The following is a 23,361-nucleotide window of genomic DNA, read 5'->3' as shown; positions in this document are numbered from 1 at the left end:
ATAGATAATTTGCTTTCTACATTATTCAATTTTTGTTGAGTAATAATGTTGAAAATAAATAATAAAATATTAAGAATCTTTATTTTAGACCGCATATGTGAGAAAATAGAATCAATACTAGAAATTTAAATTCCTATTACGAAGCTGGATCTTTATATTTTAAATAATTCAAAGTACGCCGAATTGTTTTTCCGGACATTTTATAGTTTATACGCAATTAAAACTACTCTAGTAATCGCGAATTAAATTGACAAGCAATATAAATAATAAAATTTATTTCTTTTACTTTTTCAACTATCTTACAAATCACGCATTGATTTAGAATATAAAATTCTTATTTATTTGTGATAAAATTAATGTATATAATTTTTTCTACAGAATATGTCGAAGTATAATGTGATAATTTATTTTAATTGCTAATTTAGATTGAGTATTATCATTAGAAACCGTAATTATATTTACAGGTAAGTATGTATTTAATTTTCTTCAACAAAATACATTTTAACAATTAGCTATTAATTACCGAGGGAATAAACGTTAATTAACAACAGTAATAATATTCCGAATTCTGCGTTGGCAAAACTTCTTGTTGGTCGGAATGCTCAGGATTTCGTGAGTCACGAGCCACCGCGTGTTTTCATCGCGAAGTATTCAGCATCTCTGCAGTGTGTTGTTTTGCGCGTTAAATAATTCTGACGAGAGATCGGTGACCGAATGAGCACGGTTAATTGCATTAACTAACGACGCTAATGGTACACTTGGAGGCTTCGGGGGTTTCGTTACACAATGTGCCAGAGTGAAACAAGGTGGAAACTGTGATACGGGTCAGGTGTGTGTACTGAATACAGAGTAAGCACAAAAAACGTAATCAGTGGAACTAATTTGTATTTAGTATTCATTAGGGATTGTTTTTTAATCTAAATTTAAATTTATATTAAAACAGAAATTTTCATTAATGGAAATTATATACAGTGGCTGCAAAAAGTTTCTAGTCAATATATAATTTTATTTAAATAATTTTTGTCAATCTGTTTTTTAGTTTATATTGTAAATTAACAACACTCTTATTATAATCAATTTAACACGTTATTATTATTATTTTAAATATTCAAATGTATTAAGTAGGTATTTGTAGATTTTTATTTGTAAAGATTCTTTATTAAAGTAATATAACATTATAAAATTACATGGGAAACATTTGGCACCTACTATATATACAAGAGGAAATTCATGTTAATAAAAAATTACACGTGTAAAATTCCTCTGTGCATCATATAATAAAAATTGTACACATCAATTTCCTCTCCCTTGCGAATGCATAAAAATTAGCTTACAAATGTGATTTGTTCGCGTTGGAGTATTATATTCGCGAAATTTAAAAAGAAATTTGATATGCCTTTGGATACTTGTCTATCCCTACGGTATAATAGAGCTACAGTGAACGATGTATTTTCATGTAAAACATCGCTTTACGTTGTTTTGTCGCAAATAAAGATCCCGAGGGGTCGGATAAAATACTGCGGCGCGCGTAAAGACGGCGAGGGGCAGCGCTAATTGGCGACGTTAATGACACTCGCAGCCTGTGCTCTACTTTAATCTAATAACGGGAGTCCGCCCTGTAAAAGATAATCATTCCGCTTGTCCCTCGGGCAACGCCAATCTGTCGCGGCCATGGAAAAAGTTTGTACCCACAAAGCGGCGCGGTCGAATGCGGACATTTCACCGCGCGACAAAGCAGCTCAATTAAAGACACTGCGCTGTGCTTTCGCAAGTAAAATTTATTCGACATACAGGATCGTGATTTACATAGATTCATGTGTTGTATGAACTTTATTTAATTTAATAAATTGTCTGTAGATAAAAGTTCTATGATTCGGAATGACATTTGAATATGAATAAATTTGCTAAAAATTTTTTTTTTAATATAGAAGATTATTTATTGCAACAAATATCTGAATAGCTACGAACATCGCAGAATCTTGTATTTTTTTCCTTTTCATTTTGCTTTCTAGAAATGAATTCGAGACAGCGCAACGATATCTGGGCGATGTTATTCTCGCTTAATCTCCGATCACACATAAGATGAACATTGTATCATCCATGGTAGAATCATGATGGAAAGAAACATCATGGGTAAAACCATGGTACCGTCGTTGATGCGTTGACATCGATTTAAAATCAATTCCACGTGCTTTCGATAACGGTGACGTGAGTTTAACATCGGATGCTCCCGAGCGACGTGCCAAACCACCTACTGTCGTCACCAACAATTGCATTGACATTCATAACTGGTCAACGTCGATCCAGTCCGAATTAGGGATTCGCCTGGTGACCCGTAATGCTAGGCTACAACGATTGTTTCGAACCGATATGCTTCGTCATGGCCAGAAAATGTCAAAACGTGTACCGTTTCGTGCGAAGCTGTCATAAATGTGTGCCTCAGCATTCATTACGCGGCATAAACTGTATAATCTGTTGAAAAAAATGTCTTCTAAGTTGAGCTTTATCTTTTTAGATTTGTTTCTGTTTTATATATATATATATAAAGTGTAACAACGCGTGTATCTTTTTCTTTGTCACGCCGTTTTTGATCATAACTTTGCAGCATCCGTCTCTAAAACTATTAAACTGAAAGACATTCCCCGTGGCAGCCGATATTCCCGTCGGACGTAGGAATGCAACTACGACAAATCGAAATAACAACGGCGCAATTTCACGGTGGGTCGGCCGTTGTCGAGGTGCGCGTCATATATCGTCCGTGGAATAATTACTGTAGCGGAAGGACCGACGTCTCTCGCTGTCGAACGGACCGTCTGGAATTCCTGGATCGAACTCGCCGAGGCGAAGCGTCCATTCTGCGGATGCCAAGGTGAACGTACATCAACGGCAGTACCAGGGTGAGCAGTTGAGTACATGAACGCACAAACTCGCGCGCGCGCGCGCCCTTGTATCCCCTCGACGATTCCTGGAGAGGAAGTAGAGTTACGGCAGGTCGGATACACACGGCACCGGTCTATAAAGTAATAAAGGAGTCGCGATATGCTGCGGAACGCGCTGCAGGAAATACACACGCGCCACTGGGGCACAATCCTGGTGTATAATAGCACCGCAACGCGACAGCAAAGGCGTAAAATACACGTGGGAGCGGCCGTGGATAGAACGGGATTACGTAGGTCGGGAATCAGAGGCTGAATCGAATTATCTTTCAAAGAGTTTGGAGATTTCCGATTGTGATACTGTAAAGAAATTATTTTGTATATTATTTTTGATAATTAATATCATTACACTCTAAAAAATATCGGTATGGATTTAACATTATGCGGTACCTACATGTACCTATTTAATTCTCGTGTTGGTTTTATATTAAGGATATATCGGGAGTTATTTTATAAATGTGTTAATATTTATAGTTATTAACAAACTATATATGTATATATAAAAGTTCATAACATTCTGCTTTATTAAACAACACATTTTTATATTTATTTTATTTGTTATTTTTATTGTTATAAACACACTAAAATTTAAAAAATAACAATAAAAATCTAAATTCTTTTTATATGAGTACTTGAAGTATTCAAAATAACTTATGCAAAGTTTCATTGCAATTCCCTGATTAGTTACAAAACTTTTGAATAAATAAATATCTTGTTTATTTACTAGACAACTACTCCATGCATCGCTATGTAATCTTATATAAATAATTTTGAATATGTAAGATATTTATACTAAAAAATTGAGATTTTTGTTATTTTATAATTCATTACCGTGGAATTCATAGTATAGATTTAAAACCCATGATGTTAAATCCACATTATGCTAGTGTTAACATAACACAGTGAAGGTTATACAAACATCGCATGATGGTAAATCCACATCGATATTTTTTTTAGTGTACCAATAATTAATTAATCTGAGATTGAATGGAAATCAACTTCGAATGTAGCTATTATTATACGTATGCTATTTTAACATTAAACAGACTCTAAAAGTAATTGTTATTTTTAGATAAATCGAAAATTTTTCGATAAATCGTCTGCAATCTTTTTTGTCTAGTCCAAATTTTTTATTGTTTTAGGCTTACAAAAAAAATATGGAAAAATTTAGAGGTTTACTTTTCCACATCTCTATTATATTTACTAAAAATTTTTTGATATTTTAAGAGAGGAAACTGAACTCCGCTCTTCTCTTTATTCCAAGACATTTAAGAGAGAAACTTCTATCAGAAAATATCCCAGATTCACTGAAAAAAGAAGTGTTTAACTTTAATTAACATTAAAATGTTTTATACTTGTCTCTATTTTTTAAATACTTAAAGATGTTTTATTTTTAAACTTTTTGAATAAATACTGTTTATTCGGATTAAAAACACCATGTATTTTAAATCCAAATACAGTGTTTTGTTTATGGAAAAAATTTAAAACTAAAACATCTTTAAGTGTTTAAAAAATGGAGATAAGAACAGAATATTTTAATATCTAAAAATTAAATACTTCTTTTTTCGATGTTGTAGACAGTTAATTATCGCGTGCAATATCTTTTTATTGTTACAACCGTGTCGCGTTGAGATTAAAAACTTCTACAGGCAATATCATTTTGTCCATTACTTTTATACATGCTTAATGGTCAATTGAGTCTGACTAGAATTTTACACGAATCTCTTATCAACGTTTGAGATTACGTTTTTATAACAGTATTGAAAGATCAGAACTAAATGAGGATTCAATAATTTTATCGCGCAACGCATTCTCGCAAAATACGTTTTTTCGCACCGAGAATTTTAAACAAACGGTCTTCTCGAAATCTATTATTAATTTGGCAAAACGCACGGATTTCAAAATAGCGAAACTATTTTCCATTTCTCCTTCATGTATAATAAATCGTTGAATGTGAATAATATATTGGTATTCAATCGTATCCAACATTCATCATTTAGCCGGAAGCGTCATTAATTAATTAGCTGTCGAGAAGCAATGATAGTAGCGAAGCTGCGATAAACTAATTTGAATGTCGGTGTGGCGTTGAATATGGATACCATTATTCGACATTCTTCGCGATTATTAATCGGTGGTGTGTTTTTCGATCGCGTGCCAGAGATTAATTAATCCCTTTTTGTTGTTAATAGCGCAGAGGAGAAGCGTGTAAAAACACCCTCTGTGTCAAGTTGCTTCCAGCGTGAAAAAATAACGCTTACGGTGCTGATAGGTCGCCCGTTGTATAAAGGTACGCCATCAGTTTTTGCCTCCCCGTCAGCATTTTGACATTCACCGGTGATGTGTGCGGCGTGAAACATCAGGCCGCGACGTTTGTACACAAATTTTTATTTGTTTTACGCTGAAAAGTCAAAGCTGATTCTCACACTTTGTCCCAAAGCGTTTACTAGATTTTTCAAGTGTCTGTTTTTTGCGCGAACAGTTTCCGCTAACGTAGCCACCTGTCATTCGTTTCGAAAAGACAGATTTCGAACGACACACGCAAGATAATTTCGCCGATGTTGACTCGAAATAACATTGTTTTACAACTCAATGACGTACCGCATTCCAGGGAGGCGTGTCGGAGGCTTTTCGTATCCTCGCTTTCAACAATGTCTTCGCAATTCTCCTTTGTTACCTATTATATTGCACTGCAGTTACGGAATACAGCGGGGAATATACACGCAATACCGTAGATACAGTGCCACAGTTATTTCAGTTAACGATCTCCATTTTACGTCGCCACGATTCATAATGGCGAACGTGGAGTGCAGGGACATGCAAGAGTGTCAGAAATCCCAGATGAATTATTCTAATAATAGTACACTGAAAAAAATGTTTTGATTAATCTTTACAGGATGAGAACGCCATACAGTGGCGCTGTTCCGTTTTTCATTCCGTTTTGTTGTCATTTCTATATTTGTTCTGCCGGACTCGTAATACTAAAATTAAGTTAGATGATTACTAATAGCTACATATACTTGCAAATAAAAACTTACACCTCATTTTTATATAGATATTAATAAGCCTTATTCGCTCTATCGTATATTGCATATTGTAGAGTACACATCTTATTCGATTTATCATTTTATTCCATACAAATCCTCTCAAAGCTTTATACATACTTTATTATTATTATTTTTTAACGTTAAAACCATTTTAGTTAATTTCACAAAAATTAATTTTTTTCAATTGTTTTATTTAATAAAACAAATAAAGCATTTAAGCTATCATATTGGATCCATTTTTTGTTTAAATACCAAATTTGAATTTAGCTCCCGATAATTCCTTATAACAAATTTTTAGAAGATTTGTTTAGTTTTAAATATTGACATTACTGTACACTGTTAAAAATTTTATAATGAATTTAAATAACATGTAACGAAAGTTATATGGTTATGAGGTAAAAAGTGAATGGTTTAACTAAAAAACTAAGTTACAGTAGTAACTTAAATTATAATGAACGTGTGCATTAAATTTCATGCAAATCCACATAAAATTTTATGGAAAATACATTAAATTTTATAAAATTTTATGAAAAACATTAAATTTCAATAAAAAGTTTATTTGTGTATACAAATATATTTTTCAGTTACAAATACGTAAGCATAAAATTTAATGTAATATAATGTCATGAAAATAAATTCAACTTGTGTAACTTAAAAGTACACTAAATTTCATGATACTTTTAACAGTGTAGTGGACAACAAACCACTATAGTGACTCTTAAACAGGATTTTGCAAGGAATGCAATGAATTATAATAAATTTTGCTTAAGGAAAAGCTGTAGACTTAAAAAATAAACCCATCTGTCCTCTAAAGATTAGCTAACAAATGGATTACCCAACAAGAATTTCATTTTGATAAGACCAAATAGAAGAATTTCTAATTATCACAACCAGAAATTCTGTTATGATGACTAGAAATTTTATTTGATTTCAAAATACCATTCTTGTTGAATCCTTTATTTGTTGGTTTAATCAGAAACATTTTTTTCAGTGTAAACGTATACGATTAGACTGCAAGTTAAATATTCTCAAGATCTTTCGAAAATCATCGAGAGTGATAAATTATAACTGAGAAGCGAAATCTTGATTCTGTCCGTACGACGGACTGACCGCAGAATCCTTCGTCGCAATAAATTTCCGTGGCTTAGGATCAACGATCGTTTTACTCAGATTGGGCAGAGTGCCACGGAAAGACACGTAATTTCTGATAAAGATAAGACGGAAATATTAGCATATTTATTGAACGTCAGTTGTCATCCTTGGGATTTCGATTTTCGACACTAACGCGTCCCTGTCGCGTGGCGATTCTCTTTTGACAGCATGGACGTGTTCTCGAAGAGATATAATAATTTAGCGATTTTGAAAGAAAATCTCAATCTCTTCGCGTTGAAAGATGATCCGTCACTTTGTATTATCTAGCCCTAAGCAGTCTAATGAAAATATTCTTGGAGGCATAGACATACCTCGAACTAATATTTTGACTATAAGTGTATCGATTATTTCTGCGCATTTTATATTGTGATACTGTTTAACTTTTACTTGTTTGATCAAAACCGAAGAGATCGCAGAAATTAATTTCTTTTAATTGACTGCGATTTATTAATTTATTTTTCTATATTTTGTGACTTTTAGCTTTATATCGATGATATGTATTTTATACAGAAAGGAACAAAAAGGAAATTCCTTTGTAAATGATTATTATTTCTATGAAGAGACTGAATTCGTCTTGTGAAACTTTTTGCTTGGTATTCATATATTTTCATCACCTTTGGCTATGTCTTTGATCTACAAGCGTTAGGTAGCTTCTATGTGCTACATTTTTAATGTATCTTCATCGGTAAATTTTACTAAAATTTTACAATCTCGATGTACAAAGGGACTTTTATTAAATCGCTTTTTAGCAAACTTATAGCCGCTAAAAAGTGCGCAAACGCTGCAACGTTGTGTTACATCATTAATATGAACCGCTTATTTCGAAAGTGATATAAGCTTAGTTTTGAAACTGTAAACATCGGAGAGAGAGAGAGAGAGAGAGAGAGAGAGAGAGGGAAGCGCTAATATATACAATATAGTGCATTGGTTTTGGCGAGAATTCCTGAAACTTTAAAATTGAGTTTCCAACAGACTGTATCCAGATTTTCAATTTTGTTTACTTTAGGTTTTAGCATTGAAAAATCTTTGATGTCTTACTGCACTTAACTCGTTTAACAGTGCATTAGGAAATTGAAAAAAACGTCGATTTGTAGTGTTCTTTAACATTTAAACTGTCACCCACAAACATTTCCAATTTAAATGTAATCTTTAGAACGCACTTGTTAGTATGCATGCTGACTGAGGAAAATGCTTACTTTAAATACGTTTTTTTTTTACAAGCGATAGCAATAAAAAATTAAAAAATTGGAGAGGAAGGGAGAAAGAAAGATAATTGAAAAATGACATTTTTTTAATCGAAGTTTTTAATTAACAAATTTGCATTTGATCTACACGGAAGCACTTTTTAATGAGTGCACAGCGCAATTGACTGAATCGAAGATTCAACTCATCATACTCTTTTAGAATACGGAAATAATTTTTAATGAGCTTCATTACTTAGTACTAATATTTTTTGTTGCAATAAATATATAAGATGAATCTAAAATTAACATATTTATGGTATTGATTTTTGTTAACTCAAGTAATTAATTATTCAACAAGGAAACTGACAAATACTCACGTCATTTAATTGCTATATATAATATTTATGATCTTTATTTTCTGATCCCGAAAATCAACTCAGCTTACTACCAAAAAGCTTTCGCAAACACCCTTCGAGGAAATGATTAATTCGTTGGGAAAGCCAAAGGGGTTGAGATCGGTGTGGTAATACAGCGAATAGTTTATATCCCGAGTAATTCTTAACGTCAGAGTTAAGTGTATTTGACTAGGATGTCGATTAATCTCGGTTAAGTTGCTGCTGCGTAATGGAGAAGTACGCAGTGAGTTAGCATAGATCACTTAATGAGAGTGACGATGACAAATCCGGTTTAAAGGAGAATGCGAAAGTTAATTGTATTCATTACACGAATAGAATCATAACGAAGAAGACGGAAGTTAATTCTTTTCAGCTATTAATAATAAATTTTGCATTCGATAGCTGAATTAGAAATTGTATTTAAAGATGTTTGTTTTTAATTGAAATAATTAAGATAATAAATAAAAGATTTAATATAATAATTAAAATTGTATCTCCATTAGCAAGCAGATTTCGTCGCGTTTGAGGACTTACCAAAATAAACGATGCATTTCGTTGTCAATTGTTAACGACACTTATTAAAGAATCGGTACGCTCTGTGAAATCGTTCATGACAACAGAGCGTACAAATTCTAAAATAAATAACGTAACATTGCTCTCGATAGTGAAAGTTAGATAGCGTCGTGTCTGCCGCTGGTTTCCGCTGAAAAAACATTTTACAGTCACAAATCTGCTAGAAAAAAGTCAGACGAGTTCTAACAATTAAATTAATCCTCCGCCACACTACTCTTTAAATTCTTTGAAGTGAAATCTCACTCTAAAAAGTGAAAATTGAATCAGTCTTGAAAAAGAAGAGCTCAATTTTCAATCTTTAAGAGTGAACTTTCACTCTTCAGAAAGACAGTTTACTCTAAATGTTTTAGAGAATTTAGAGGATACAGAATGACATTATACTTGGCATACTAATTTGATTGCTTTTAACTTTCACAAAAATAAACGTAAAAAATGTTTTCAATGGAAACGCTAGACATTAAAGAACATTACAGTATCGAGCAAATATATGTATTTTTGTTAATAAAAAGATTATAAGCAACGGAAAAACATTCGAAAAAGAAAACCGAGTATGTGTCATATCTTTATACTAAAGAGTAGCAGCGGAGGATTAAGAATCTTTTAAAAATCCTTACCTTGTAATTGTATGTTCACCATGCTTATCGAGTGCAAATAATTTTCTGCATGGACAGACTGCTCCAGAAATTGGCTAGAATTTTTTTAAAAGGATGGAAAGTGATAATTTACAATTCACACATATATATACACACACATACACACACACACATACAAACAAGAATTAGAAGCTCCGGGTCATGTACGTTTTTTCGGAAAAGGGTAACTTTCTCGCTGCTTGATTTCCAGCATGTGTGAATTCTCACATGCTAGAAAAGTCGTATTGTTGAAGGCCACCGTCCTCCTCTAAATAAATCGCATCGGCCGATTTCACGAATGAACGATCAATCATGTCCGAGTGACGCTGTGCTTTCGTCGAGCACTTTACCGCGCTTGAAAAATAACACGATGTCGATCGTAAATAATCGTCGCCCTGATGGAATGGGAAAATACGCCATGGCGGTACAGCAATCTGTGTTAACTGTGAGCACATGGATGTTGGTGTCGAGAAAGGGAAGTCAAATGGAAATTGCATTAAGGCATCACCTCTCGATCGCGACTCGGAGCGGAGATCGATCGAGGGGGCGATATATAGATATCATTGAATAAACTTCAAATTGATTACATCCAACTATATCGTAATATACAATAAATTTATGTTTGCCTGCGTATATTTGCTGTCATTTCCGATAGAATGAGTATCGTGTCATTATTTAAGGCTAATAAAAGAGCATCGGGACATTCGCATATTCGGAGTATAGGTTTTATTATTGCTGTGTGTGTCTAATATAAATGTACAACTCGTCATACATATGATTCTGCTTACGTAACTAAATAATATAATGTAATATAATATATGTAATGTAATGCAATATGTGTGACGTAGTTTTATATAATATATCATAATATATAACATATGTATGTATATATATGTACATATATATATATATATATATATATACACACACGTATTTATAAATATATGTATATATATGTTTATATATAACTCTAATAATTATCGCGGAAATCACTCGGCTTAACAATTATTATTAATTGTAACTTTACATTATGTAGAGCGCGTTCGTGTCAATTTGATGATATTTTCCTTTCGATATCGTCGTGATCCAATCATTGATGTATGTGCCGTTCCATACATTATTTTGAGTTACACAAGTTATTTTGAGTTATACAATGATTGCAGCAATACTTTTTTTATCAACTCGATATCAATTTAAACTAGTGGAAATGTTCGATAACGCAATTTACTGCAAAATGTGTTTATCTCTTATGGAAAGGTCGCGGTTGAAGGCCGAGTGATCCGACAGCGATATTTTCTCATGATCCTTTTGCCGGCAGAAGCTGATAGAACTCGCAACGATTGAAGAGTTATTATCGAGCATTCCCTTCGCGATATAGTATAACCTTAAGTACTAAGAAATCACCTATGAATCGTTACAGTGTGAACGTTCGAGAGATTCTGTATATCAGCGCGCGTGTAGCTTGTTTCTCGATGACACGTTTCGCTATCTCTACAGAGTTTTGGAGCGAGACGAGATTCGAAACGTTCGAAATACGAGAGCTCATTTCGGGAAAGGAGGATGCTCTGGCAATTACCAGCCAATTTCGAATAATCCGTAATTTCTGGCACTTGTCAAAATATCTTTCGCGTAAAACGGGCTCTCGCCTCGGAACTCCAATTAATTATAAATTGTTATTAAAGAATTATGCTTCTCTGTGTACAGAATAAATTTGGATGCAACTACTAATGGGATAATCGCTCGTTGCAAAGTATTTTCGAATGAAGCCGTGATAAAAATTTAGTTCGCATAGCTTTAAAAATAGTCGCAGGAAAAATAGTTGAGAGGCGATCCGCGGGTGATGGTGATCGATCTTGGTGCTACCTTATAGTTTATAAAAATATATAGACGAGGCTTAAGCAAGACGTATCGGCGTTAAATAGATTCTCGATCAGCGCGGCTAATGAATGGAATTTGAACGACTTAAAGTCTTCTGATGTAATCCAGCGACGCGTATCTGACGTAATCCTCCCCGCCGAGGCGCCTAATCGCGCATGATTCGCGCGATTTCGCGATCGGAGTATTAATCGTCGGCGAAAAGGCCGATTATCGATCCTACGCTAATTATACTAAGTCGATGCGGGCCGGCGCTTCGTCAACGATTAATCTCGAACCGCAGCCGCCGATGGCTACCTTAATGCATACCTCTAACAATAACAATCGACGTTTAGATCGGCCGACGTTCGAGACGGGAAATAGATTAGCTTTAACGGTTATCCTAGAGACTCTTGTAATCTAACTTTAGATAAATCGTCTGCCTTTAAACTGCGAGAACAGATATTTCGACCCCGGAAGCAACACGAATGTCCAGAAGATATCTTGAAGAACGAGAACTGAGAGACGCAGTCTCGTTATTCGAATAGCGAATCGGATTATTCATTATTCGTTGTATGTATATATAACGCGAATAAAAATATGTAATATTCGTTTGCGCGACGAACAATGACTATTCGTTACTCGCTATGCGGATTGTATTTTAAATATTCTGTGCTGCTGTCTTTGTCTGTCTGTTAAGGTGCTGTCATGACTGTCGGAATTTCGGAGAACAGAATCTCAAAAAAGTAAATCAGTACAACCAATCAGATTAGCGCGTTACACGAATGCGCTAAACTTAAATGATTCTTAATGGTCATATTACTTTTCCGAGATTCCATTTTCCAAAATTTCAACGGGGAAGCAGCCTTAATCTTTAAAATACGATGTCTTTCGGATATTCGTGTTGCCAGGATCGATCACTAAACCCTTCCTCCTGTGAACAAACAACAGATTATCTGCTACTCGTGATCGCCCTCCCTGCTTATCCGCTAAGATGAATCTTGCTACTTGTTAGGAATTTTTTTTAGTTTCTTGCCTACCTGCTCATGATCCATTACGTTGATGTACGTACCGAGTGACACAAGAGGAACAGAACGAGATTCCCTTCTTCGTTTCCCAAACGGAAGGACTGATCCTCGTAAGTAAGTGTATCGTTAATTTCGATGGGAAGATACAATACGAATCGAGAAAAACGGGATTAATTCACGGGATTAATCATATATATAAAACAAACTTTCACCAATATGAAAATCTGGCTACGTCGAGGATAGTGCCGAGTCCCTTCGCGCCACCCGGTGTAATAGATTATCCGCGCTTTTAATTACAATTTATAAGGCTACTTTAAAGCAGTTACATAATAATCGACAACTCCGCTTGCTCGCATTCGCCTAATCGGTCGTAACTACTATATGTGTACTCGGTGTGATGCACAGTAGTTCATAATAGTAATGGTAATTAGTAGCAATAGTATAATAATAATAATAATAATAATAATAGTAGTAATAGTAGTAATAATAACATCATTATTGTTATCCTCACTGTTCCTCTGTTGAACGTTATCTGTATGTAGGTTATCCACGTTATTTATTTGTTCGATCCTCTTCTTTTCTTTTTTTTTCTCTCTCTTTTTGTGTGTTTTACGGCTAGGAAGTGCTTGCCGAGCGACAGAAGCAACCATTTTTGTTCGCGCTGTCGCTGCCGCCGGCTCCATTGCTGCATCAGCTCCCTTAAGTGTTCGATCTTTAGTAACGTCGATGTCGTTGACAACAATTATGGTCCAATATATCGATATCGATTTTCGCGCGGAGAACGTCGCCACGTCGTTTCCTTCTGCTCGAGCTATCGAACTGTCGGCGCTTTCTTTCACGAATCAGTAAGCTAAAACGTCCGTCTCAAGTCGTCCTAAAGAAATAGGATATGTCAGGACACTGTTGTCCCCTTGTTGTCAATTGACTCGATCAGATTGTGATTGGAATATTTCAATTGCGTATGTAATACTCTCCCGAACTCGTTGTAAGACAATGGACGAAACTGACTTGTGAACAATTCTTATGGAAAGTTGCGTTTAATGTTCATTAAGTATATGTGCAAAAATCCCATTAACTCTTTTAAAGTAGGTATCATAAACGTTCAAAATTGACTCGACCAGGTTGAAATTGTGATTGAAGTATCTTAATTATATATACTTCTCCGTATTAATCTCGTCGTAGGAATGTGGACGAAAATGACTTCTGAACAACTTTTGTGGAAAGATGCGTTTGATGTCCGCTAGGTATGCGAAAACCATCTAACTCTTTTAAAGTGTCACAAATATCCAAAAATGTACAAGGAAAAGGAATTAACTTCTGATAGATGTTCGTTTTATTGAAAGAGCTTAATGCATTTTCTCTGTAGGTAACACATCCTATTCCTAATTTATTAAAACTAATAATTTATTTGGTATGTCTCGAGACTAATGTCTCTTCCTTATTTCCTTCTGGAAAATATCTTTTATGTGCATGAAATGACGAAATATCCTTGCGAACGATGCAGAACTGACGAGTTTGAATTTCTTAATGCGTGCTTCGTCTTTCTGATATAATAAAGTTTTTATTATTCAAACGATAATCGGCTTTGCTAAAATAAAAGGATAAAAAACGGCATCGCGAAAGATCAAACTCTTTTTATCATCATGAATCAGTGAATTTTTCTTTCTAATGGAAGCTTTATATTGATACGATCGCTAGTATACAATCAATAACATCGCTATCAAAAAAGATCATAGGGTTTAACTGTTTTTAAAAAAATTGTCCAGGAAAAAGCAATGTTCCTGAATGATATTGGCATCCTGACACCTTTTTTGGGCATCAATAACTCATTAAATCGCATGGGTAACATTAATTGTCCTGACTCTTCTTGCTATGCCATTTTTACTTCCATTTTTCAAATATTCAAGATACTTTTTAAAAATTTATTATAAATCAAGTGAGTTATGAACTTCGCTTTTTAGAGCTATTTTTCAATATAAATGTGATTAATCCTTCTTTTAAGATAACTTTATGTCTATTTAAAAACATTTCAAGCATTGTAAATTATTCAAATTTATTGCTAAAATCTTTTTTTTTTTTGGCCGGCTATATTTTCATCGATAATTTCACTTAAAATCGCAAAGAGCCACGTTTTAATGGTTTAATAATAATTTAATGATTTAATAACAATTACGAGGCGGGTATTCTCCTGTGTGGCTTCGAAAAATAATAATATAATGAAAAGAGAGCGCATGACACGTCAAAATATTTATGAAATTCAAACACATCGTGCGACGTTCGTACGAAATATTGATATATCGGCGCCTGCATTCTTTAGTCGTCGCTTTTTCGGCTCACCAACCTATCGGTCGTCCCGATGTTATTAAACTCGCATGTACGAGGCCAGTGGGCGGACGGAAGAAGCGACGGAAGAAGCGTCGATAAAACGTCCGACGAAAAATGGGACGCCGAAACTTTTTGAATAAATTCAATCCGCCGTTGAAGGCCGACAGAATGCTGTCCCTCAACAGGGAGTTGATCCAGAGACCTCGGAGAAAAAAAAAATCATGATATAGGGAACGATGTACGATTCTCGTATCTGCTCTTTCATTTGAATGTTTTCTACCAGAAGATTTTTTACGAAGAAGATATTTTAACAATCTTGCTTTTTCTTGATATATTTTTTAAAATTAAAGTCATGATATTCTCTCCCAAAGGTAAACCCAATACGATATCATTATTCTCTCATCTAAAAGTCCATTTTTTCAAGCAAAGTTCTGTGGATCCATTGAAAGGAAGTGTTTAATTTAAGTAATTAAAATATTTTATTCTTGTCTCCATTTTTTAAACACTTAAAGATGTTTTAGTTTTAAACTTATTCAATAGACAAAACACTATATGTTTGGATTTAAAATACTATGCGTTTTAAATCCAAGTATGTAGTGTTTTGTTTATTGAAAAAATTTAAATCTAAAACATCTTTAAGTGTTTGAAACATGGGAATAAGAATAACATACATTACTTTTTACAGTATCGTAGATCGATTAGTTCGTGATAACTAAAAAAATTACACCGTAAAAAAATGCAGTCTGATAAACAGTAGGGAAAAAAAGCTGATCGTACATGAGAAGTCTCGCTCAAATGTGCGTCTGCAAAGTCGGATCGCACGAAAGCTACCATGAAAACGGATAAGCGCGGTACAATGATGATGGTGGCAACTATTTTCGGGCTCTTTGTCGTTCTCGAATCGCGTGTTGTACAAATATCGTCGCTACCACCCCGACTATTTCATCATCGGCAAGAAATCGCGTGCGGAGCGTGTATTTCCGAAGTTTTTCGAGACATTGCATTGGGTTAGATATTTTTTAAATAAAATTCCACACACGATTGTCTTGTTACTATATCGGGATAATAAAAAAATTATAACGATTTCGTTATTGATAACGATAGTTTTATGCGAGATATCACCTTATCTGTCATAAACGAGTTCTCGATTCTAAACGAGATTTGCCAAACGAACTTTCACTTAAATTCGATCAAGAGAACTTTACTGTCGAGGGCAGTCGATCCGTAAAAGCATGCGGAAGCGTGCGAATTTAATAGAGTGAGGGAGAAGTTGGCGTGATAACGCATCAAATTTAACGAGCCGATTTCTCCGCGTCACTTAACTCGGCTCGAGTTTAGCAAGTGCATTCAACGTTCACTGAATTGAGTCGGCTGTGATTGTACGACGTGGACACCGTCGCGCGAAATGGAAGGCGACAGTATGAATCGGTTAGACGTGACATTTAATCAGAGAGTAAATGCTTGGAAATAATTGTAGCATTTATTACATATGCATTACTTATAAATTTGTTATATTTTCTTAATCACTCGTAAGATTTCCCTCAATAAATTGGATTCTTTGGAAACAGAATAATTATTCTCAATGTTGGATTTACCTTTCAATATTATAGTTCCAATAAAAAAATAATATTTTAAAAAACGGACTGTTTGAAAAACGTACAGCGAGCATCTTAAAGATCGGCTTTGTGAACAGGAAATATATCTACAATATTATACGAACAATAAACGTACTTCATGAGATGTCAACTTTTAAGTAAGAAATACTACTTCAGCGTTTAATAAATCAATCCTTTGTCAGTTGATAATAGCAATAGGAATAACACATCAATGCTAATTTCCACAGCTGATCTGTTATGCAACTGATAAAGTCAACAGAATTGTTTTTCAAGAGACATTATGCATTCCAACGTTCGCTGATCACGAGTTTTAACTTTATTTTGATTAAGCACGTTCAGAGTAACCGATATCAAAAAGCACATCGTCGCAAAAGGGAAGATATGTTCAATTATAAACGATAACATAAAGTTTTATTGGACTTTCTGAAAGGACCAAAGGACGACTATCGACGTCTCCGTATAGATTCGCATATAGAAAGCCTCGATCGTTCGGCACAGATGTCTGAGATGCAAGTTGCAACGTTCCCTTCCCATTTCCCTCCCTAAGTACAAGTTTTTGTGATTCAAGTTTTGTGAAGGATGGCGTGTGACGTCCGCAGCGCAGTTCCATCGTCTTGCAGGACGACACGTATTAGCCACGAAGGCTTCGGCACACCACGAAGACCGCCAACGAGATCGCTAGGACGAAATACGTGCTGCTCGACGCTGTCAACGATGGGCCGGAATTGCAGCCATCCTGCTGGCAACAGTACGTCCTCGTGCTCCAGGCCTCTGAAACAGCCGATTTGTCGTCAACTTAATGTTCAGCAACTTAATCCGACTACCAAAAGTGTCCTTGACGTTCAAATCTCTTATCGACATTTTTATTTCAATATTTACTTTGTGTTTTATTCAATATTTATTTTGTGATTACTGAAAGAGAAACGATCCTTTTGTCTTAATTCTCTCGAAGATAAAATTTTAGAGGTAGCTCTTAATTAAGATGAATCCAGAATTTTTTTCAAAGATAAGAGATGGATTTATCAATTTCTTATCACATAAATTTTTTGATGAACACATCCATATTTTTAATAATGTGTATTTTCGTAATTTATTTACATATATATAATGGACGATAAATCTCGAAGAACAATAATAATCTTTAAGAGAATCATGGACTCCGAATTTTCTCAGCTAGGTTTAATAGTGGCAAATAATAAAAAAAGAGGAAAAGAGAAAGAAAAGTGAAGCATGCCATCAGAACGGAAGCGCCGCAAGATTAATCGCGGCGCTTCCGTTTCGCGATATGACAAAAAAAGAAGCGAGAGGAGATATAGAGAGGCAGTATCGAAGGACGAGTGGTGGAGAAATACGACGAGCAAGGAAAGGAAAAGTATGAAGCCTTCATCCACAGGGGAACAATAAAATGACGCGGCCCGATAACATGGCCACTCGCTGTTCGTCCGTGGGACCTTTAAGAGCGCGTGATTCGTTCTCCATCTTTTCGGCAGATCCTCTTATATTCTCTCTCAAGCGGTGGATAGAGCGAACAGAAAGAGTGCGCGATACGATGCGGACCATACGCCACTATATCCGAAATCGATGACGTGGCTCGGTCGATTCTTGTTTAAAAGAAAGAGAAAAAGAAAGAGAGAGAGAGAAAGAGATGTTCTACGTGTTTCTATCCGGCGCCACTTCTAGATATCGCTGTTCAACGGTACCGCCTTTTAGATAACAAACCTTGGCCCGAAGAAAACCGATAACACCCCGCGTCGTTTCACAAATTTTTTAAGACCCGTCGTTTTATCCACGTAAATTTCGGTAAATTTCATCGAGCGACTACAGAATAGACGCCGATTGGCCATCGGGCGACCGCGTGGTGCCAAAGAATTTACGAGCGGACGAATGGATTTAGTATCGCTGATACCGCGTGAAAAACATGCAAAACAGCTTCGCAAAAATGGATTGTAACGTTTATTTTTTTTTTTTATGACTACAGGCTTCGTTCAGAAATTTTATCCGAGTGCACCCAGGTATTATCTTATTCTTGTTTAACGGTGAACAACAAAGTAAAATGACACCTGCAGAAAAATACTGTACGCAATAATTATTTGTTTCAAGTCTACATATTCGCAAATCTATCGTAAGTTCACCACAAGCATCAAATTTATTTAAAATGTTCTAAATCCTAATAAGTTTAATATTTTTTTATTAATTTTAAACTGAGATTATTAAATTAAAACACATTCGATTTGCTATTACACCTACAAAGCCGTTTCTTCGATCAATTTGATAATATTCTTTAAAAGAAAATTAACTTTTGTTTTGAGTACATAATAAATGTTTCTTCAATTTGTAATAAATGTATTTTAAGATTACTAATATTCTTTATTAAAGACAACTGTTATTTAAAAGGAAAAAAGTAAATTGAACACAATCACTTAGCAATAAAATATTTTTCTGTCTGAGTGCATCTGGAATTTCTGAACGCGGTCCAGAATCTGCGATAATGAATCATGTCGCATTCACCTTTTTCCACGCACTTGTTCACGCAGTCCCGCACTATCGATCCTTCGCTGACGTATTTCTGAAACAAATGATAAAAATCGTTAGATCGACGTGAAACGACCGATAAAATGGCATTGAGCGCCAGTAATATATAACGGAAAAGCGGAAAGCGATGAGTATTGATAAATGTCGTTGTGCAATTTGCGGCTTTTTTTTTCGCACTACGCGCCACCGGAGCGGCGAATATTTTATCCGCCGCGGTGAAATGATACGCGCGTTTACGCATCGCTCACACACATACGACCAATAAATCTTCACCAGTTATCGAGTGAGAATCAGAGCGAACGTTTCATCTGTCAATATTGTTTTGCGAGATTCCCCAGCGTGCCCTGTAGCCACGCGCAAAAAAAAGAGGGGGAAAAAAGACACCCCCGTATTCGAAATTTTTTCGACGAGGAATGAAATATAACTCACGTGTCTGTAATGAGAAAGGAAATGAACGATGACAGTACAATTGCACTATAAATGTGCGAAATATCTCGCAACGTGGTTCTTTGAACGATTTCGCAGCAACTGATCGTGAGACCAAATTTCGAAAATTCCTACGCGTTTCGGATGCGGATTATTCTGATTTCTGCATCGCTGCAGAGTGGTGCAGAGTAGTCACATACGAGGCGGAGTTACAGAACGATCAGGAACGACAAGTACGTGGCTATGATCCTTCAGCAGGCCCTGATTGGTCAAACGGAAGTCCCTCGAAGTGGAGTATGTCATGTAGCACGGGATGATCGATACTCAGCGATTATAACGCCCCGAGGACGTCGTACATATTAAACCCTCTAACTGTTTCCTCTGCCCCCCCCCCTCTCTCTCTCTTTCTCTCTCTCATATATTTACCTCTCTATCTGTGTCCTCCCTCTAGTTATTAAACTCCTTTTGCTGATCAAGAATTTCGCAGTAACGAAACTCGCTATTAAAATTCCCTGACGTGACTGCTAAAATAATATGAGAATGAAAACGTTGATCGATACTCTTCTTTCCAGAGTTTGGACAGTAATCCTTTATGTCTTCTTTGTTTCTTTGAACTCTCATTCGCAGAATCAATCAGTATTTCTGGCTTTATTACATCAGCCGTATTGCGAGTACACGAGCGAAAATAGTACAAAGTATTCACCGATTATTAGTTTCATTTTGTACGAGTAACGATGATCTTTTGAAGATCGAACGTGTTTACTTGTCTGTATAAAATACGGATTTTTGGTGCCGCAGAAAATCTGGCGAGAATTTTTGTAAACTAGATCCAACGAGTAATAAATTCTTAATGAAGTCGTTCACTGCAAAGAATTTATGAAACCGTAAAACAATTTCGAAATAATGATGAACTTCGTATCGCAATCATCGATATATTGCGATGACTACAAACATAATGGCGGAATATTTTCGCAAAAAAGAAAGAAAAAAATTAAACAATGCAAGAAAAAGAAATCGATATTGAAATTTGTATAATCGCGGTTGAAATATAACCACATTTAGGGAGACATCACAAATGCATAATTACAAAATAATGAGCGGTATTTACCGAAGAGATTAACGAGAGTGAAAACCGCGGTAATAAATGTTAAAATCATGAAACTGTTTTAATTGCGAGTGTTTCATTGTGGCAATTTTCAAATAAGAATGAGCAGAAATTGTTTCGCACGTACATTCGTTCTCTGCGAGAGCCTGCGAGCAAATTCGCAATAGATATAGATTGTCGATCGATTTTCATCTCGCTCCCGCGAGACGCGATGGACTGTACATCGAAAAAACTTGTAGTCAGCACGTAGAATTAATTTATCCTTTAACTGTTCTGATGGGCTAGTCTACTATAAGAAATGCAAATATTATTCCCGAGGGATAGATTTACTCCTAAATGCCTCATCTGACAATTTCTTGTCCTTAGCAGGGATTATTGTCGGGATATTTAATTAAACGGGGCAAATAATTAACAAAGAGAGTCTTATTTTATCACAGAAAAATTAGATTTATAATTTTTTTGATACACTTAAAAATCGCGATTGATTCGAACAATTTTTATTCTCAAATCAGTAACGATGAACAAAACAAACGTGACTTATATAACGATTGCCTTCTTCTTTTTTCTTAACTTTCAGCCATATGTTTCTTTAACTAGAGTTTTCTTCAAATTATAATTTGTTCAGTAACACCTCCATAGCTCACCAAGAAAAATTTATGGAATAAATTCGTCTCTGCGTCGGAAGAATCTCCATTTCTCCTCTCGTGAATATTTAATCTGGAGATGCAAGCAGAGCAGAAAAAAATGAGAGAGAGAAGCGAAAAAAATGTTAAATGACGAAAGCAGGCGACGTTATAAGCCAAGACGAAATGTCTTCAGAAGAAAAATTCGCAAAGTATTTTTCAAGAGTTATTTTTGTTGCTTTTTTGTACGCGATTGCATGAAAGTAGATACACTTGGTGGCGAAACACAACCGGATTGGCTATGCGATACCAGTTTACTGCGTTTTTTTATTTTCACGCAATAAACTTTATCGACTCAAGTTTACAGCACAGATTTGTGGTTTTTCATGGCAAAACGCAAGTTTACAGCAGCCACAAGAAATCTATCTGCTATTACGATTTCCAATCCTAAAAAATGAAGATCGTCGATCAATTTTCTTTATTCGTTAATGATAGCATATCCTAAAGAGTTAAAGTTTAAAAGATTTAAAGAACAAAAGTAGAGATTAAATCCATAATCCAAAAGCTCTTCTTTTAACTCATCTATTTTATTAAATTGATCAAAAAGTTTTTTCATATTTCTGCGTAAACCTTTTTGCAAAAATACGAAAAGACTTTCTGACCAACCTGATAAAAATATCATAAAACACGCTTTGTTTAAGAATTTATTTAATCCACCTTTGTTCCGGATTCTTAATTTTGTATCAAATACCAAACTCGAGAGACAGAAGCAAGAGAGAGACAGACAGAGTGAATAAAATTTTTAAGTTATAAGTTTAAATTGTTTGTTAATAGCAGAAAAACACAAGTAATAAATGAATTGGCACAGTAGAGAATATAAAACACAGTAAAGAATATAAAACAATAGCAGGCAGAAGCGAATTCAAAATGTTGATTTATTTATGACCTATTTTTAAATTTTTTGTGTACTATTGTTTTTAATTATTCACCATTTCATTATTAAGGCTATGACACGCAAAAAAATTAAACAGTAAGATGTAAATTAATCAATATTTTAGATTTGCTATTGCTTTCGTTATTATCTTAAGCCGTAATCATATTAGCAATTTCGCAATAGTGATTAACAAAAATCGTAAATCACAATAGCGCAATCGCTAGTATAATTATGTCTATCTCTATTATAATCGATTCGCTTACTGCTTACGTCTTTTACTGCTTTATATTTTTTTTTGGTGTGCCATAGTCTTTATCAACATTATAATTGACATAAAAAAAGGTTTAAATATCAACAAGATATTGCCTGATAGTCGAATGTACAGCTAACTCTTAACTATCTATACTTCTCGTATATCAGAAAAAAGCTGTTCTCGAGTCTCGAGTAAAGACGCGAGTAACGATACCTGAGAACCCCGGAAAGTTGCCTATCACTATTCCTTATCGCTTCCTACCGGCTTCAAGTCACAGCTTTTAAGTGCTTCTCAGACACTTGAAAGGCGATCGCACCCGCTTTGCGTCGACGGCCGCTACTTGGAACCGGAAATTGAGAGTCGGCAATTGCATCGGCGGCCCGATAGAGAACGAAGAGGATGTAGCTGGAAAAGTTCGTCGGAGCATCCGGTGTGCGAGAATGGTTTTTCTGCTTATCTCGCGCTTGCCTCACGAACGAGTACCGACGTAACGCCAACACGAAGCGTCATTTGACGAAAGGAAGAAATTCAATGGGAATAGGAATCGAATTTCTCGAAAGCACTTTGCACCACAGTTCATGTTAAATTTCCATTTACGAGGAAATTGCTATAGATGAAAAAGACAAAGTTATATACATATATGTATAATGAATTAAGATGTAACAAATTATTCATATATCATTTTTTAGGAACTTTTTGCAGATTTTAAATATAGATAGAGCAAGATTCAAGAATAAAAATTAATTAAT

General features: G+C 35.0%; 1 protein-coding gene across 1 annotated transcript in view; it reads right to left on the bottom strand.

The window, feature by feature from the left end:
• Positions 1 to 10,627: 10,627 nt before the first annotated feature.
• The window catches only part of LOC105154724 (uncharacterized), a 91,972-nt gene continuing 79,238 nt past the window's right edge, over positions 10,628 to 23,361 (bottom strand). Inside the window, exons 3-4 of the mRNA XM_011070433.2 lie at positions 19,248 to 19,305; positions 10,628 to 17,510 (exon numbers count right to left, since the gene is read on the bottom strand). Coding sequence (XP_011068735.1) covers positions 17,371 to 17,510; positions 19,248 to 19,305 — 198 coding nt within the window. The 3' untranslated portion in view covers positions 10,628 to 17,370. The remainder of the gene's footprint in view (positions 17,511 to 19,247; positions 19,306 to 23,361) is intronic.

The sequence above is a fragment of the Acromyrmex echinatior genome, chromosome 1 (assembly GCF_024713525.1).
Source record: "Acromyrmex echinatior isolate Ae372 chromosome 1, ASM2471352v2, whole genome shotgun sequence".
In the NCBI taxonomy this organism is placed as follows: domain Eukaryota; kingdom Metazoa; phylum Arthropoda; class Insecta; order Hymenoptera; family Formicidae; genus Acromyrmex; species Acromyrmex echinatior.
The sequence above is the reverse complement of the archived record's forward strand: the minus strand, read 5'-3'. Positions and strand labels throughout refer to the sequence as shown.